The sequence below is a fragment of the Sipha flava genome, unplaced genomic scaffold (genome assembly GCF_003268045.1).
Source record: "Sipha flava isolate LNK unplaced genomic scaffold, YSA_version1 103_pilon_pilon, whole genome shotgun sequence".
Lineage (NCBI taxonomy): Eukaryota > Metazoa > Arthropoda > Insecta > Hemiptera > Aphididae > Sipha > Sipha flava.
The window spans coordinates 268,315-288,968 of record NW_020271717.1 but is presented as its reverse complement, the minus strand read 5'-3'; the positions used below and the strand labels follow the sequence as shown (position 1 = coordinate 288,968).

At 23.1% G+C, this 20,654-nt stretch overlaps 1 protein-coding gene across 2 annotated transcripts in view; it reads left to right on the top strand.

The window, feature by feature from the left end:
- LOC112682133 overlaps positions 1–20,654 on the top strand; it is a 44,203-nt gene that overhangs the window by 14,646 nt on the left and 8,903 nt on the right. The window contains exons 3-11 of one of the 2 annotated variants that reach the window (XM_025552650.1): positions 1,486–3,122; positions 3,371–3,498; positions 6,154–6,201; positions 6,271–6,379; positions 7,300–7,395; positions 17,257–17,429; positions 17,540–17,767; positions 18,522–18,681; positions 18,760–18,903. In XM_025552650.1, coding sequence (XP_025408435.1) covers positions 1,535–3,122; positions 3,371–3,498; positions 6,154–6,201; positions 6,271–6,379; positions 7,300–7,395; positions 17,257–17,429; positions 17,540–17,767; positions 18,522–18,681; positions 18,760–18,903 — 2,674 coding nt within the window. In that variant the 5' untranslated portion in view covers positions 1,486–1,534. Of the gene's footprint in view, positions 1–1,468; positions 3,123–3,370; positions 3,499–6,153; positions 6,202–6,270; positions 6,380–7,299; positions 7,396–17,256; positions 17,430–17,539; positions 17,768–18,521; positions 18,682–18,759; positions 18,904–20,654 lie in introns of those variants that run through there. The other variant, XM_025552642.1, reaches the window with a different exon arrangement.

Here is a 20,654-nt window from a genome sequence, read left to right as displayed (position 1 = left end):
AATTAATTTGAAAAATAATTTAGCACATGATATGGTTTCAGTGAACTCAATATCTTTAAATAGCTGATTTCGTTTAAATAATTTGTTTACTGCAAATTTTAAATCGACATAAGTTTACTGTTAAGTATGCACATAATATATATATATTTTATTACATTATAAGTATTTAACATAAAATTATTATTTGTAGCTACGTGTAGAATTTATAGAGTTACAACTCATTTTTCGAGGTTCATAGATGTATTTTATGTTCTCAATATTATAGACTACGCCAATATAACGGCCTATTCACAGAACGATAAAACTTGCCAATTCTTCTCTCCCTACTTCTGATTTATACCAATCAAAGTACATAAAAATGCTTATATATTTTCTCTATTGTGTTAATTTTAATTTTATTATTTATAGAATGACTTGGATATTTTTATCACAACTATTTTTTTTATAGATTTCTAATATTAAATGTTTATGAACGTCTCATTTTTAATATGAACATAGCCATACACACATACACACACATACACACACACGTGCAATTAATATCGTATGATTAAATTTGATGTTCTTAATATTTCAGAATAGTTACAATTAAAATAACCTTAATTAAGAAAATGTTATTTACCTTTTAAAATATAAAAAATGATCTTAAAATTGCGCATTATTTAGAAATCATTAGAACTATTTTTTATGAATACAAACAATATTAGTAATTTTTCAGAAAATAACAATAGAATAAAAAAAAAAATCAAATAATTCTAAAAATAAAGTCTAACTATAATAAGATAATTTTTAAGATTATGATTTACAATATTTTTTTTTTGCATGTATTTTGTACTCAATAGATTTTAAATTTTAAAATATTAATATCGTATCGATATGATTTTTAAAAAACAGTTAAATTTTGGCAAATGATATTATTCCTGTTTACCATCTTCATAAAAAAATGGGCAAGTTGCCCTGATCACCCTGTATCTAAACTACTGTTATATAAGGTGATGCAAAACTATATAAGATAAACGTGTGGGTGTTATATATCTTGGCACACTACTACTCCAACACCCGATCGTTATCTTCTCCTTCTCACTCCCACTATTCCCCTACACAACTATTCCTATCACAAATTTACCTAACCAAGAAAATGCCCGCGGCTATTTTCGAGTCTAGTGCGAGTCGCGGTTACGACAAGACATTTTACTGTACATAATAATAAGTTGAATTTTAGTTCGGCAATGACTTGTTTTCATTCCAGTGTATTCATGTAAATTTAACTTAATAAATCTGTATGCAAACTAATATATTATTTTTAAACAAAGAAATATATAAATATTAAAAATTCTTATGTTAACTTTAATATCATTATTGTTTTTCGTAATAAAAATAATCTTAAACCACTTATAATTAATGAATCTTATATGGTGTTGTATTATTAACTTGATGTGCATTTTTATTTGTGGTTTGTAAATAAACGATGTCTGAACCAAACAGTTCACGTGATGAAAATGAAGAAAAACCTCGAAAATGTAGCTTCAAGTTAATGACAAGAAAGAAAAAAATAACCCAAAAAAGTTCTAGAATCAGTATTGGAGAATGCAGTGCAGCTATGGGTAAAACGTGGGAAAAAGAATCGTTCAAAGATAGAAAAAATAGAGGTTCTAAACGAGAACGGTGGCTATTAACTCGAAAAACATGGAGATATATGGCAGATGCAGGAAGAAAATTGATACCTGACGGCGTGGGAAATCGACCCGAAGATGTACCAAAAATTGAGGCGTACTTTCAGGAAGTATGTCAGAAGGAACCTAGATTTCTTTTATGGAGAAAACAATCATATCCTGGAGCCTTAGGATTCCGAAGTCGATGTAGGCCTAGAGGAAATAGAATTAAATTAGGTAGTGTCCGAGAAAACACTAGTAGCGCTGATGAAGCGGAAAATATAGTAAAAGTACCAAGTGTATCATTTTTGGCTCATCCTAGGCCAGCAGGAAGATATGAATTAGAACAACTAAGAAAAGAATTTTTATTTGGTTCAAGTGAAAATAATACATTGTTATCGAATTATCAATGTCCTGATTCTAAATCAGACTTAGTTCAATTTATTAATGATTGCATTGGAAATTCCGAAGAAATATCAGCAAACGAAGAGTCCTCTTTAGACCATGAACAACTTTTGGAGAAATTAGAAGACTATATATCAAAAACAAAAGATATACGTTCTTTAGAAAATAAAAAATCATTAAGAACAAATATATTAGAAAGCGATAACACTCAAATTAATTTATTAGATACCTTAAGGAGGTATTATGCAAGATCAACAAATAGAGAAAAAGTTATAGGAGATATATTAATGGATAGAAAACTTTTAGAGAACTTATATTTTGAACTAAGAAAAACAAGAGGATTTTTAGGCCGAAGAGTTATTGGCTCATCATCAAATTTAGGACTCACTACTATGAACTCATTGAGTTCTACGTGGAAAGATACTCAGAGAAACTTTGATCGAATAAATTCGTCATCAGATTACTTGAATATATTTAATGATAAAAAAAAAATTGTATTTTCGCCGAATGATAAAAATTATAATTTACCATCTCCGCCACCAGTTATCGAAATTGAAGATATGGAAACTAAGTACTTTGATTTCGGTATTCAAACTTTGCCTTTAGAACCAGTAATATTGGGATTAATTGAAGATGAAAACCGAAGAAAAATTGATTCGTCTGAAACATTTGATAATTTATCTAAAGCTTCTTCTAAATGTTTGCAACGAAAAACTAGCATGGAAAATGATGATATATCGCCTTCTGTAAGTGACACTATAAAACGGTACTTAAGAATGGCTAGAAAAAAAAGCGTTGAAACAGATAAAGTAGATAGATTTAAAAGAGTGAACTATGACCGCAATATAAGAAATATTAAAGGCAAAGGAGAGCCAGATATATGTGAAGGTGATGACACCAATAAATCAACACAAACAGACGATTCGTGGCTGTCGGTTTTGAAAACCATAGATGACAATTCTAACTCAAGAATAACAAGTTCTAGAAGTAGTATTGATACTGGAACGACATTTAGTGGAGAAGAGCTACTATCACCTCCTTTATCTCCTCCAAAATCTTTGAATGGTAATAAACAATTCTAAGAAATTTTATATTTTTCAAATAATATCCTTGACCATAAATAAAAGTATTATTACTTGTATTGATTTATATTCTGGAGTTATTCATTCATTATGGTCTAGAATATCCCATTACTTTTTTATATAATAAATACACTGTATAATTGAGCGTAAGAATTTAATAATCATTATATTATAACACTGATATTTTTCCAATCGTTTGGTACGAGTTTAAATGAAAATATTTTTTTTCAGCCCCCGGAATGCAGAAGTCAAGATCTTCAACTAATGTTCAGCAAGGGTTCATGTCCAAACGTATATGGAAAGGACGTTCAAAAAGTCAAACTAGAACGAATACAGTTGCGTCTCTTTGGACACCACTGGTAAGCATTTCGAGCATTTAATTATTTTAATAATAGACTATAAAATTAAGTTTGCAATAAATATAACACTAGTAAACATATAATTCATTTTTAAAATGTCATTCTAACATTAATTAAACTATTTAATTATTATCGATCAATTGTAAAGAAATAGTTTGTAGATCATTTATTATTTTAGATAATTATATTAATACAAAAAATAAAATAAATACTATTTATTAATGGTGAAATAAAAAAATGTCAACAATAAATAATTTTTCTTTCGAAGAAATATACGTAGTATATACACACAATTATTAGTGATGGGTTTTCAGTTATTAAGCAACAAAATATTATGATAATAAAATAATGAGTACTTTTACAGGTTTAAAGTTCTAGTATTACTAGTGTAAGATAATTAAAAATTGTATATATGTTCCATTTTAACACATTTAAAAATTTCTTTATAAAAATATAAATATTCAAACCAGAAATCTATCTTGTCACCAAGTCAAGAAATACACTGGTTGTTGGCAGTCCGAAAATGATCTATAACAGAAATCAAGGTTATAACGTAAGGTAAATTTCAACAACGAAAATATGTAATTTTTATGAAATTTAAGTTAAACACTATAAACCACTTATCATAATTAAATATAAAGATCATTGTTTCAATTATAAAAGAAAATTAATATTTAAGGTTATGTCAACAATAATGATAATTAAACTATAAAATACAAATAGTTAACTGAATTTTGTACTCACTATTTCTAATTTGAAAAATAACTCCGAATTGATAAATATTTTGCTATTGATTAAAATAGGTATTATTAAATAAATATCAATATTATTAAATAGTCAAAAAAATATAAAATATGTAGGTATATTTGTATTTTATTGTTAATTTTAGTTGTTAATGCATTATAAACTATAAATATAATATAATTAGTCAAATATATCTATATATCAAACTTGTTATGTCTTAATATAAGTATCTTATTTATGTTCCTATCCCTAAACAAAAAAAAATATATTTTTCCAACAATAAATAATTAAAAAGTGAATAAAACACATATACTGGGTATGATAAACATCATGTATTATTGCTTATAACTTAACAAAATTATTTCGAATTTGAAAGTTGTATAAATAACTTTATGTCAAAATAAAAACACATTTATAACATAAATATTATAATAAAATTCATGTAAATTGGGTGAATATTGTTCAATTTAAGCATTTACCATGTACACATTTTATGGTAAAATACTTCATGTTTTGATTTTTTTTTTTTTAAGAAATTATCCATCAAATTCTAAAATAATACTGAGTTACCAATATTTAATTTTAAAAAGAAAAAAATATAAAATTATGAATATAATACAATGAAATTTAAGATAGTTTGTTGTCTTTTAAATTTATATTTAATCAACAATTATTTAACTGAATTAAGCTAAATATGTTTTAATTTACATGATATGTTTATTGTAATAAAAAAAAAATAAACAAATAAAAATATATTACAGTGGTGTTTAGTGTAATTTGTTTAAATATCAAGTAGGAAGTTTCCTTAGCCAAAATTAATATTATTCTTGGCACAAATCACTCATAGGTTAATTTTGACCCCTCTTTGTAATGGAATTTTGACAAACAATACTTGAATAATACTAATTAGATGTTCCGTAATCCCTATAATGGAGTATAGACTGTCTACGTGAAGTATAATATCTGAAGAGCTCGAAAAAAAAAAAAATTGTTGGCAATATTTATAATTGGCTGAGCATTGTAAAATGATTTGAAGAAGAGCAATTTGTCATCCTAATATCTTAATGGTAACTCAATAGATATTATAAATAGAAAATAAACTATGTTTAGTCTAAATTAAATATTCAAATAAAATATGAAAAATTATTATACCGAATTACATAATAAACATTAAAATATTGCTAATATAAAATAATATGTAATTATTAAAACATTAATTTGATTTTAACACTTAACGATGTTCATTATAAATCATGAAATAAAATTAATTACTTACTTTAAATTATTGTTATTATCTACTTTTTTTTTTTTTTTGCTATTTAAGGTATTATTTATAAAGCTGTAAAACATTGTTGACTCAGAGCAAACGATAGGAAAATTAATATATAAAATCCCTCCGTTTTTTTAATTTTTTTTTCGATACTTTGAAATAATACGAAATATCTAAGTTAATAAGTCTCATCGTCTCCACCTCATGATTTTTTACACATGATTTAGTTTAGTATACTTTTAAAAACACCTAGTACTAAATTGTACTAAAACATGTACAATAAACATTATTTTTCATTTGACAACATGAACCATAAATTATAAGTTTTTCCTCTAGTTATAACCATGTTTTTTATTATGTTTTTATAATAATTATAAAAAACGGTTTACAAAAAAAAATTATTTTAAAAGAAATCACATAATTTGAAAAGTGATAATTTATTCACGATAACAATTTTTATAACATACATTACAAAAAATAAAAATAATTTTCTTAAAAACTTTTTATAATTCCCTAAAACCTTAACAAAAATTCTATACAGCATATGTTACAATGTGCCAAATGAAAATTTTATAAATATTTGATTTGTATTTGTATTATCATTGTACATAAAGACTGATAATGTGATGTAAAATGTTTAGGGTAATTGTTTATGGTTACATGCAAGCGGAAAATCAGTTCTTCTAAAGGTAAACTTTAATCTATTTTGTTTATTATTATAAATATGAATACTAAAATAAATATGTTATTATGTATAGGAATTGTGCTTGTTGGACCTAACAGAGCTTGAAAAAGAAATTCTGTCGTTCGTTTCCTTAAATAAACTTCAGGAAATAAGCCTTGGCGTTCCAATAAGAATACCAACAGGTAAGATTATTATTTTCGTAGTCTTTGTTATTGTTATTTTTTTAAACACTACTGTTATTAAATAGTTTTTCATTTTAAAACACGTAATTTTTTCTCAAGAAATATATACGAGTACAATATTTTTATAAATGCAATCTTGTATAAAATAAAATATAAATAACATGTCATAATCTAATAAATTTGGAATTAGTTACCAAAAAAAGTCAAGTATAATTAATATTTTGGTTACTAAATTGATATTGAATTTTCTATATTTATGGATAATTTAATTTATAACTTTTTAAGTAAAAATTTTAAATTTTAAAGATAATATATTTCTTTATGATAGAATTAAATTATATTAATCAAAATTTTAAATATATTTCACATCATAATTTTGGTACAATTTTTATTTAAAGCTGGTTTATTTGGAAAAAAAACCTAAAATTTTTAATAACATACGTCTAATATTTATGAAAAAATTCAATGTGTTTTTATGAAGAACCATTCACTTAAATTTAAAAATGTAACCCTTATACTGATGAATTTAACAATTTTTTTTATATATTTTTTTATTTAATTAATTCATAGCTAGGCATAATAAGACATAAGTTGTTTTGTTTTTTTAATTCAGAAAAACTTTATACCATTTGAAGCAATATTTTTAACTATTTTATTAATATTTCATGAAAAGAATTATACATTTTAATTATTTGAATTATTATAGACAAAAATATTTGATAACAATAAACGATTTTAACACTTTGTTCTAAAAAGTTACACTGAATGTTGAACAGTGATTTGCTTAATTTGCCTCTACAAATTTCTCGATTATTTAAGCTTAATATTAATTTTCTTTAATATTAATATAATTAAATATGACACATTTTTTAAATTTTTATTGCATTTATAAGGCTGATTAATTTCAAATTAATTTACAGGGAACGTGTTATCGGCTAGTCCAAAAAAGCGCAGACCATATATTTTGAAACGAAGAGCAAATACCACTGGTAATTTGAAAGATAAGGACGATAACGGTGAGATACATATTTATTTCAATATAATATGCTTAAATTATAAATGCAACAATGTGTGGCTGTAAACATTTTTAAAATTAAAATACTATTATTATACTAATTAAAGTTATAATTGTATAACTGATCAATAATCTGGAACATAATTAACTAATGAACATATTAAGAGTAACTAAAAGTATACACAAATAATAAAAAAATGGACAGTAAATTATGATAAATATATTTGTGTTCACTTATAATCACTTAATAGTTGCAAATAAGTATAAAATCATTAAGTTTTAATTATTTATATCACGGTCATAATGTTAAATATTCAAAACATTTCCACGTCATTTCGAATTATATTATAAGAAAAATTTACAATACTGAAAATATTTATATAGGATAGAGAAAAATAGAAATGTTTAACGCTCTTCTAACTTATCTCAACAAATATTTTAAGAAAAATTATGCATTTCTTAAACTATTGATGTTTCGATAAGTCTTTACGTGAGATAAAGAACTATGATTAAAACTTAATCTTTTGTAATAGTTGGGTAGAATTTTAATTGAATATAACAAAATATGTTATTTTTTTGAAATTTTACAAAATTTAAAAACTTATGGAACATTTTAATATAATTTTATACTTACACTATTATTTATTTTTGATTCATTAAATTTTATAAAAAAATTGTATTCTAACTATGTAATATTAAATTTACCTCCTTCTAAGCGTACATCACATAAAAAAAAACTTAAATTTGCTCCATATAGAAAAAAAAATATTTGGATATATTTGAATATTTCGTGTTGCTCGTCAGCTTGACTTGCTATTGTATATATTTGACTCGCAGCATTACGAGTTCTGTAACTTAAGTTTGTACGTCTACTTGCTGGCATTTTTAAAAACAAAAATTAAACTGTAAATTAAAGAAAACTATTGTATTCTTCTTAAATAATTCTTAATTAAAATATTCTTGAAAAAAAAAATACATGTATTATTAATATATCTAAGATAACTGAATTTCTTAGTGCACAACACGGTTAGTTTAAAGCCATCACACATTATATTAAAAGTTCAATTTAATAGAAATATTATTTAAATATATTAATAATATATGTATTTTTTATCAATAAAATAACTCCGACTGAACCATCTGTATAAAACGATATTCAGTTTTTTTATACTCTCTTTGAAGATATTTGCAGCTAGAACTCTGTCAATTATATGTCAAACGTCAAAAGGTTACATTAAAAAACTTTATATTGTCCAAAGCGCTAAGGGTAAATTAGAAATGATTTTATATGGTGGTTAAGTATTCTTTAATTTTCTAATTTTCTTGATTTTTTTTCGTAAAAACCTTTTCCTGACAATAACAAATACAACAACAAAAAAAAAAAAAAAATTAGCAAAATTGGTCCAGCCATTCACGCGTGATGGCATTACCAAGGGAAATTAGGATTCAGTTATACATATATATATAAAAGATGTAAAATTAATCTTATTTTTTTGTTTATTTCTAAATTACAATGATGTGTTATTGTGTTTTTAGATGTGTTAACCCAAAGTGAAAATATATAAAAATAAAAAATAGTTTTGTGGTAATCTCATAATATAATAACAAACATTTTATTAAAAATTATTAAATATTTCTTATAATGTTAATATGACTTTAATATTAAATAAAAGTTCTAAACTGGAGTATTAGCTAAAAAATAACTCAATCATAATAAGTTATTTGGTGAAAATATTTTTACTGGGATATTGAATTTCTTGTCACTTTTGTTAAGATTATTTATTTATGTGATACCAAAATTATTTCATATAATACAATTTAAATAAAAAAATGATTAACATTAGCTAGTAAATATTTAATTATTTATTTTTATTTTATATTTGTCTATTGGCTATTTATTTGGAAACATTAATAATAGTAATGAAAATGTTCAATAAAAAGCTGTGTCTAATGTATAATTCAAAAATAATAAATAATATAATTAGGTTCTATTGTTGTTATTGCTAAAATAATTTTATGGAATAACCTAGTAATAAATTCCCCGTTTTGGTAAAAAAAAATCAATTGATATTTTTTAATATTTTTTTTATTTTCATAATTTATATTTACTGTATAAAATTTTTTTTACATTTTAATACTAAAATTATAAGATCGCTATTTTTTTAAATTTTTTTTTTTTAATTTGCCTTTGTTCACAGATCGTTGTTTTCTTAAGATTAATTTTTAAAATTCAATTATTTCTTTTCATTTTACAAAAAATCGTCATGAACCGTGCATAACGTCGCTATAAATTTTAACAATAAGATAACGTATCATTATACAATTTGAAAATTAACTTAACAGACATCATAATATTTTAATATAATTAAATGTAAACGATAAAGAATGCCAATGAAGTATTTGTTAAGTTTTCACGCAAAAGCTCCGAAACCAATATGATAAGAATTAAAAAAGCGAATACAGGAACGTTGAAGTTTTCAAAATCCGAATTTCAGGTTTAACATTGTGAATTTCTGTATTCGAATTCAAAAATATATAAACTTAAAAAATATATAGTTAACAAAACTTTATTATAAATTATCCATAAAAGAATACATATTTAATCTTTCAAAATTCGAAAATCTGGATTTTTTCCATCACTATTTTAAATGCGAATTTTCTGGTTTCTAATATTATACTGTGTCACGGAACTTTATTTTTTTTACTTAGCCTATATAGTAATATGTATTAATAAAGCAATAAGGTATACAGAGGAAAGGTCATTGGTCGGGTACAGCTCATTAGCGACCGAAAGGTAAGGTACTGTTTGTTGATTTATAGCCCACATGCACCCAATTTATATCTCCTGAAACCAGATTTCTACTTAAGTGATATTAAAATTACGAGAAATTAAACACTTATGGTTTTTATTAGTATTTGTTATTTTAAAATCCATTTTAACTAATAAGTGCAAAACTGCAAAATAAATATTAGTTGCTATATAACTTCACTAAAAGGTTTACAGAGAGAAATGAAAATTGCCATGAACTGTAATTAAGATAAAATGGACAGATATTCGATAATATCCATAAAAATGTAAAAAAAAAAAAAAAAAATCAAAAATAGTTAAATTGGTGAATAATATTATTATATAATAATATTATATTACGAATACCCAATCATAAAATAACACAGTTTGCAACGTTTCACGGTTATTATTAAAAATATTTCGGGCACAAGTGAGCTTCTTTGGATAGGTCATCCTTCTGAAATTTCAGGAAATCATAAATTATATGTCTCCATCTTATATAATATAAAATACGTTAACAACCGTATTTCCTTCCATAAAATTATTTCAAGAAGTTGTCTTTGCTTAATTTAGTTTAATGTCTAAAATTTGAATTAGAGAACAGTCAATTGGTTTTTTTTTTTTTTAATTTTTTCTAACAATTAAAAAATTTTAAACAATTTCATGAAATAAATTGTTTTTTCTAAAATGTTAGTATACCTATAGTATATAAATTTAATGCAATTAGATCGAAAAAAAATATGAATTAGAATAAATTTTACACAAAAAGGTAATTTAATTTTATAGTTGAGTATGTTAATTTGTGACTAAAACAAATCCTATAAAATGTGTTTAAAATTAAATGACATATTTCACGTATTCATAGTATACATATATTTATGTATACATCTACATTCATTTCATGTTCTTATGGATTTTAAAGAAATTCAAATAGGATAAAATAAAAATGATTTAATAAATATTAAATTTCAAAATTTAAAATTGCATTGACAAAATAATTATAATAAAAGTAACAACAACATTTTTTTTAAAATTATATTAAGACTTAATTTGCTGAGTGCTACAAATCAATTAAACAACATATAAGTGATCTAATATTATTGAATAGGTAAGTAAAGTATTATACGATAAAAACAATTTAATATTTTTCATATTATATGTAATCTTATATCTAATATATATTTTTCATATTGTAATTTACAATTTTAATTTAATTTTAATGAAGTATTTTAAATAAATTGGTGAAATGGTGTGTAACTAATTAAACGGGTTTATTTTGTCATTTTGTTTTATATTTTTAATTTAAGTTTGAGTACGGACGTAATTATTTAAAAGATTCTGAAATTTAAAAACCTTTACTCTTGGTTTCAAGAATTATGCTAAAACATTATTCAGAAACTCAAAGCAAAAATTATTTACATCATAAATAATTAATTTTAAATTTACATTTTTTTATATAAGTGTAATCATAATTATAATTGTTTGAATCGCCATAGTGAATAAAGATCTAAAACTAAATTATTTTGAGTGATGTTATAAAAGATTAATGAAAAACACACGCACAAGTGACTAAAATAATTAAATTATTAATACTTGTAAACAATAATGTTTGTCTTCATTAATTTAAAGATAGTTTATCCAAATACTTTTAATAACATTTTTAAATTTTTTTCTGTAAAACTCAAACTTTTAGAAAGGTTTAAATGTAATCAAAAATGGTAATAAAATAGGAAATTCGCATGGGAAAAAAATTATTTGTTATATATACAGTGAAATCCGCGCGTAGTCTGAATGTTTTTTCAGGCGAAATAAGTTAAATTTAACTCTATTTTTTTGGCATAGGTTGTGACAAGATATTAAATCGTCATTACATTACGTACACTTGTGCATACTGTGACGTTCCTTCGGACTTCTGTCAATCCCACGTTTCTGTATCCAGGAGAGCATACAAATCTCACGAAAATCTGGGTTGTTTATTTTTAAAAATTTCTTCACGGCCTAGTTTACGCTATTTACAAAAAAAAAAAATAAAGTAAAACATATAGCCGTGACAATGAAAATAAACACTTTCAGCTTGATTGTAATAAATACACAATTATTAAGATATATTGATACAAAAATAAAAAAATAGTTTTAATACTTACAAAAATCACGTTTAAAATGTCAACTTTTTCTTAATTAGATACAAAAACACTTTCTTTATTCCTATACACATATTATCATGATGACACATTTATCTTTTTATAATAAATTTTTAATTCTTTCCATATTTATTCCCATATATTTTAATAATTATAAGAATTTTATTATATTTGCAGGTATAATTAAACTAAATAGCTGCGTTTAAATTTATATGAAGTCGTTTGCCACAAGACACTGATTCTTGAAACCACTTCAATATCTTCTTTATGGCACTGCCTAATTATAAATAATTAATAAAAATAAATAACTAAATTATTATTTAAATCATAGACTTCATAAAAAACAACAATTTTATTATTCTGTTTAAATGGCAATTTTATATTGCTAAACATTTAAAATAGACTTATGATTTTTTTTTTTTTTTACGATAGTAAATGAAAAAAATAATGTTAACATTTTTGTTATTCTCACTATTTTTGATTAAAATGCATTTTAATTATTTTTATTACAACTATAATTACTTAATATTATTTCATATATAGGAATTTAAAGTCGTTCGACTGCCGATAAAGCTACTGTTTAAATTTTGAAGTAAATTAAACTATATATATATATATATATATATATATATATATTAATATGTAGTAGCATTATAACTTAATAAAATTTAACATTATTTTCACCATGAATAATTTTTACATGTACATTTACTAACGTAGATGATTTTAAACGATATCAAATTTTATATACATGAAAATGATTTATGACATATCCAATGCCAACCACACAGTTAACTATCAAAAATAAGCAACTGTTATAAATAAATAACAAAAAAATTTAAAAGTAACATTTATTTCTTTTTTTATATTAAAAACCGTGGCAATGTGTATTATTACAGAAAAAAGGGCTCGGTATAATTTTATTTAACGACGTTTTGGTTCCTCGAAGATTGTAACAATAATTAAAATTACAATATATAGATATTATGTATAATATTCATGAAATTGTCCTTATACCAGACTAATAGGTATAATACATTTTAAAATTATTATGAATAACTAAAAAAAAAGTATTCAAAATACATAATCAAATACTCTACAATGATGGTATTTCCCTAAAATTTGGAGAACTTCACAAAAAGTATTCTAAATATATTTAGAATATACGTATATTTTTAGTAGATTTTGATAACAAAAATTATAATAAATATTTCATTAAATGATTTGTTTTGCAATTCGATATTTATGAATGAACAGAATAGTATAATTGATAAAATAAACATATATATTAATTATAAACTATATAATTTCAAATTGTTACATTATGATTCATTTAAATATTAAGTTTGGTAAATAGGTAAATTTTTTATAAAAAAATAATGAAAAATAATATCCACAATTGATATTGACATTATTGATATTTAATAATATATTTGTAAACAATTGTAATACATTTATTAATATTTGTATACTTGTATAATTTTTTATTTTAAATATATAATTAACATATTTTATACCATATCCAACTAAAATATAAAAATACTCAAAATTATAAAAGAATAAAAGTTATTACATAGTTAATTAAAATTATATCGGTCAGTTTATTATGTTATATCCTGAATATATACATACATAAAAAAAATGTTTAAATAAATAATAAATTAATATTTCTTTATCATTTCTTACACTTAATCATCAATACATATTTAAAATTTTTATCATTCATCCTACCTCTTTTTTTTTAATGAACTACCAATGCTAACTAACTATGCGTTCATTAGTAGTATTGATAAGGAGTAATGTTATACGTTATAAAAACACTTTTTGAACTATCGCTGTTTTAAATAATTTATTTGTATTTTTTTTAAGAATTTTGACAAAAAAAGTTAAACGTTTCTTGCTCTGAGGAGAGATTTACTTTTGATTTATTTTTAGACCAGATAAAATAATTATTTGTATCATCGCACATATTCGATACCTCAGTCTTGGACATATTTTATCAAATATTCCTAGGCAAAAATTTTTATAAATAATAATGCTTTAACTTTTATTTCGTCACTAGTTAACTAGATAGTCTTAAAAAAAGAATGAGAAACAGTTGCAAACCACGAAAATGGAACAATCAAAACATTTTAAAGCGTTTTTCCACGCTAATTGAAAACTTTTGCTATTGAAAATTGGTCCACGAAAATTATTTATCTTAATTCAACTTAAACTCTTCAACTTTTCACTATATAAAAATACTAAAAAACAAAATAATATAATATTAATATAAAATATTAAAAAATATTTAAGTAAAAATACGATTTATATAAAGAAAAAAAACTGAAATAATTTAGAAAATGTCATTAAACCATAATACTCGAAATACTTCATTTAAAATACTTGTAAAAATTATTCAAAATGCTAAATTAAATATTTTGAAAAAAAAAGTATTTAAAATATATTCTGAATAAAATATACCAAATACTGTATTCGGAATTACTATCCATGTTCGTCTAATACCAATACAATATAACATAGGATATACCTTTAATAAAAGGTCCTTTATACATATCAATAATGTTCAAAGTAATTAGAAAATACAATTAAAATAAATATATAAAATAAAATAATTATAAATAATTAAGAATATTTTATAGATTCTTTAGTATGATCAGTAATTATATTGGATTGATTTACGTAAACGTTATTAAAAATCACGCTATTTAAATATATTTTGTAAACTAAATAGAAGATACAAATAGAGATGATATTGATAATATATTCATGTATAAATTGTATAGTGTCATGATAATGTATGAAAATCGGCTATACAAACATCACTAAATGAAAAAAGAACCAAGTCCCATGCCCGACTTCTGTAATTTAATTTTAATTAATTTAACAATTTAAGTTTAATAATCTTAATATTCATAAAGCACCTTCCTGGAATGCCCATACTTAGTTAATAAAAGAAATATCTTCCATCAGCCAATTAGTTTAGAAGTTATACTATCATTTACAAACTTTAATTTATTAATGTACTTCCACAAAAAAACTAATCTGTACAACCGAATTTATGTTAAATATATTTACTTGATGTACTGTTAAGTATAAACTGTAAATTATTTTTTCCCAGCTCGTAACTTGGTTGTTAAATCCGTAATAAATAAAAAATAATAATAATATCGTTGGGGCACTTCCTACCAAATCATGTGTGTACACAATAACCTTTCCTTATCCAATTTATATCTTAGTTCGGTATTATTGTATTTCTCTCGCAAATAAAAATAGGTATAATTTTATTTAAGTTATTTATGCAAATTATGATATTTTTAAATATTTGAAATGAATTAATATGGCTGCTATTATATTTTCAATTCATTATGACATGTATTTTATAAGTACATATTAATAAAATTTAGATTAGTTGTCTTTAACTGACTTTGTTTTAATTGACTTTGTTCGTTTATATCGATAGAAATTCTAATTTATAATTAGATACATTTAGACTACTACATAATATACATATAATTTATGCATCTGAACAAATAGTATATATAGTATATACAGTATAAATATACTTTATACATCTGAACAATTAATGTTCATAAATTATAAATAACTCCAATAAAATTAAAATATAGTTTAAAGCTACAAATTATACAAAAAGATTTTTAAAAAGTAATCGTAAGTAAAATATATAAGCTTTTTTGCTTCTGATCAGAATCCAAAACATAAATTTCAGATTATTTGTGCCGGTTAAATAAAATGATAAATAATAACGTTATTGAACGTTGATCTTTTGACTTATGCGTTTGATATTTACACGCTTAGTACATGGTGATGTCGTTAACCAGTTATAGCGTGAACAATTTTAAACACCTCGGAACTTATATAAAAATAACACATTTTATTAAAATTATGTTTTTTTTTTATTAAGTGTTATCACAAAGTATAATTTTTTATAAAAATAATGTAGTTTTGTATAATAAATAATTTCAAATTTTGTAAAAATATTCTCACATGTGTTGCTAAGAATGCGTATTAATTTTTTTTATCGTTTTGTTTTGCATGATTTGTACAATGTATAAATAATTTTTATAGTTTTTTGGTTTGTAAACAAAAGTAAATAGTTCCGAAGTCAATCTTTTAACACTGTTTTTTACAGTTCAAGATACTCCTTAATTTCAAACGATTAAACGATATTTCAATATTTTATATTCTTTATTGAAGTTTTATGTATATAATTATAATAATATTAAATGAAGTGTTAATATAATAATAGAAAATAGTTATTGTATAATTTTTATAATACGTAATAAGTAGTATTTTCACAGATAAATTAATATTTCCCGCAACATTTATTGGTATGTAATATACTACCTACCTATTTTTAGAATGTTCTTTTTTAGTACACATCTACAAAATACTTCTCTGTTTTTTACATCGAAGATAAAATTAGCGATAGGTAAAATATATTTTGAAGATAACAAATATTTTTTGAAATCTAAATATAAAATGTATTTTCTCATATTTCAAAACTACGAACTTATTAATTATCATATTTATTATATTTTTAGAAATAACAATTTCAATTAAAACAAATAAATAATATATTTTAATAAAACTAGTTATTATCGCTTTGTCAATTTCCCATGATTTTCAGAGGAAGCAATAAGTATTTTTAAACTTTGCAGAAATCAAAAAAGTAAATTATCTACTGCGGATTACATTTCTATAAATGAACATGTTTTAATTTTTTGTAATTCAAGATTACTATAAAATGTATAAAATAAATATAAAATGGCTAATTCACAATGAAATAGAAAGCAAAAAAATCAAACTATATAGAAAATAACATAATACGCTTTAAAATGATAAAAAAATCAAAAAATATCCTTCGTGAATTAAACATTTAATATACTAATGTTAATGTATTTATTTTTAGAAAGTCTTTATCCACGTACAATATTTGGTGTATCGTTAAACGATTGCTTAGAGCAAGAACGATCATCAAGATCTCACTTAAAGGTTCCAACTGACGCTCAATATGTGTCAAAATCTACACGCGGGCGAAGCAGCTTTTCAAGTTACATTGAAGTACCTAAAGATTCTAGTGAGGTAGGTTAATATGTTACTTGATCTATAATATTATTAAGAAACTTTTTTTTTTTTCTATATTTATTTATTTTAAATTAAGCGTTATTATGTTTTATGTGATATTATTTTAGCGTTCACATTCCTGTGACTCTACATCAACCCCACCCGTTAGTGAATTGATTAAAAATTTCACGAGTTCTAGTTCAGATATTTTATCTGACGATAATGATGATGATATAAAGTCAAAAAAAAATGGAGTTCCTAGTTTTGTTACTTCATGCCTAACCTACTTAGAAAAATACGGACTGCATAAAGTTGGAGTATTCCGAATAAGCAGTTCAAAAAAAAGATTAAGACAGGTATCAATATATATTTTCAACACAATTAAAGAAAATACATACATATATTTGATTAGTCTTGTAAAGTACTGGAGTAAAAGTATTAAATAAAAGTATTTTTATACTTTTTTACAAATTTTATTACAATTCTATAACATTAAAATAATAATTAATTAATTTACAAATTATATATTAATAAGATTTATCAACTATTTATTCGTATTATGTGAATAAAATCAATATGTATGTGACATATTATAAAAATTGTTCGTACAGATCAGTTCTAGACAATTCATTCCAAACATCAGAACATGGAAAACCTAGTTATAGTCTACAAAATTATTCACTATTATGACTATAATATATTACATTACTATTCACATCAATTAGCAATTTCATAAAAGAACTAAAAACTCGTTTTATTTACATTTTCCAATTATATTATAATTCTGATTTATGGCCTATGGGAATTCCAAACTACTCGTATTTTATTCGTTGCAACCATATAATACATGAATATATTTTTACAATTCTTTTACATTATTTTTATGGTAAACAATATTATGAAATTTTTCAAGTATTTGAAATTATTTTTGAATACTTTTTTTATCAAGAATTCAAATACATTTTTTAAATACTTTTGAAAATAGGTATCTGTATTTTAATTCTTTTAAAAAGTGTCGTTTACAAGACTCTATTCGATGTAATTAATTAAAACTATAACAAAAAACTACATACGCATTAAATATTAGTTTTTGTTTTGTTCGAAAAACAGCTACGAGAAGATTTCGACCATGGTAAAACGTTAGAAGAAACATTAACACAAAGTGAAGATCATGTTCATGATGTAGCAACTCTATTGAAAGAATACTTTAGGGCATTACCTGATGCGTTACTTTGTAATGATCTTTATCAATGCTTTATTCAAACACAAAGTATGTACACGTCAACAATGATATCACCTGTTTTAATTAATTATCTTTATACTGATCTCTTCATTATACTGTATCTAGAAATACGTAATAGACATTTACAATTAGATGCAATTAAGCACCTCATACAGTTACTACCTATTGCAAATCGGAATACACTGTATGCATTACTAAAATTTTTAAATATAATGGCAAAATATTCTGAAGATTCAAAAAACTCTTATGGTAAGTATTTAAAATACCTGAATTCACGGGCGAACGCAGGAAAAAATATCGGAGAAGGGATTGAAAATATACGTGTATAAAATGGAAAATTATGATAAATAGCAGACTTTATTATTCATTATGAGATATATATATTATATTTATATATTTATATATTTTATTCGTTAGTCAAATAGAAACTTTGAAATAACTATTGAATTTTATAGGTCAGGTCATGTTTTAATCACATTTTTTTTTTGATATTCTGGAGAGGCTGATTCTCTAATGTCTCCTACATTCGCATCTGTCTGAAGTATATTTGAGAGTAACCGAGTTGGTTCGAATTGACCGAATTGGTTCCCGTTTGAAAAAGGTATTTTATTAAGTTTAGCCGAATTGGTTATCGTTTAGAAAATGTATTTTATTATGCTGAGCTGTTTTGGTTCCCGTTTGTTTTCAGATCAAATAGTTACAATTTTAATTTTTAATAATTGATAGGTTTTACAAACATAATCGGTACAAAATATTTTTTAGATAGTATAAAATATGAATGTATCTACACTCTATAGTATATACTAGGGTGGTCCTTATTTTTCAATCGTTGATTTTTTCAGAATACATCTATAGTATGTGTACAAGTTATATGACATTTTTATACTATAACTAAAATAATAACTTTTATATTGTAAATCACATAAAATAAATAAAAATATATAATAATTAAGCAACTACAAAATATTACTAAAAAAACAACATTAAATAAAATGTATGTAATGACACATACTATGATTACCTAGTTGAATTATAAGCAACGGCATTAGAGAGTAATTTCATCAATAACCTCTGCCATGGGTATAGGTATATCTCTATAAATATTCATTAAAGCTTAATCATATACCCTGTTTTTCTTAACAGTATTTATTTTCTTATAAAATTTTTAATTTTACGGAGAGTTGAAAATGAACGTTTATTTGCAGATGTAGTGACAGGGAATATTGCTAATATAACCAACAGCCTGTGAATTATAGAAAAAATAATAGAACTACAATTATTTATATCTTTTATAACATAAAAAGGAATTTTTAATCTATTGTTACAAAATCAAAAATTACCACAAAATATAAGGTACACCGCATCCTCCTCTCTCATAAGGTAATTAAAACCATTGCATCATTAATCATTTCATAAAATTAAAAATAATCCTATAAACTAACATTTTTTTTAAATATTATAAACTTATAAGTTAAAATCGGTATTAATATTTCAAGAGATCTTTGTATAAAACCATCTACAAATTTCTTAACCAAAGCTTAATTACTGTTAATAGTAATCATTCTCGCGACATCACTCCACAGCTCATTGGCTATGGCTCGTCGAGTTGCGATAACGAATTTCTATGAATAGGAATAAAATTGGATATTTAAAACACTATTCTTAGCCTCCATTTATTATTCAATCATAATATTATTAAATAAATAAATCTATACGGTCTAATGAGTAAGTTCGGAGTTTGGTGAAATATAACAAAATATGGCCGATGGGGGACGTGCTCTAACTCCCAAACCATCCTCTCCTTGTAAAGATCATCTTATTATATAAGCAATAAAATGGCACTAGATTGTTATATTTGAGATTTAGCTATTTATTGCTGATCCCCAATCAATTAAAATAATAATTGAAAAAACCTACTTATTTCGATATATAGGTATGACAATAATGATAGTGATAATAATAATAATAATAATAATAATAATAATAATAATAATAATAAT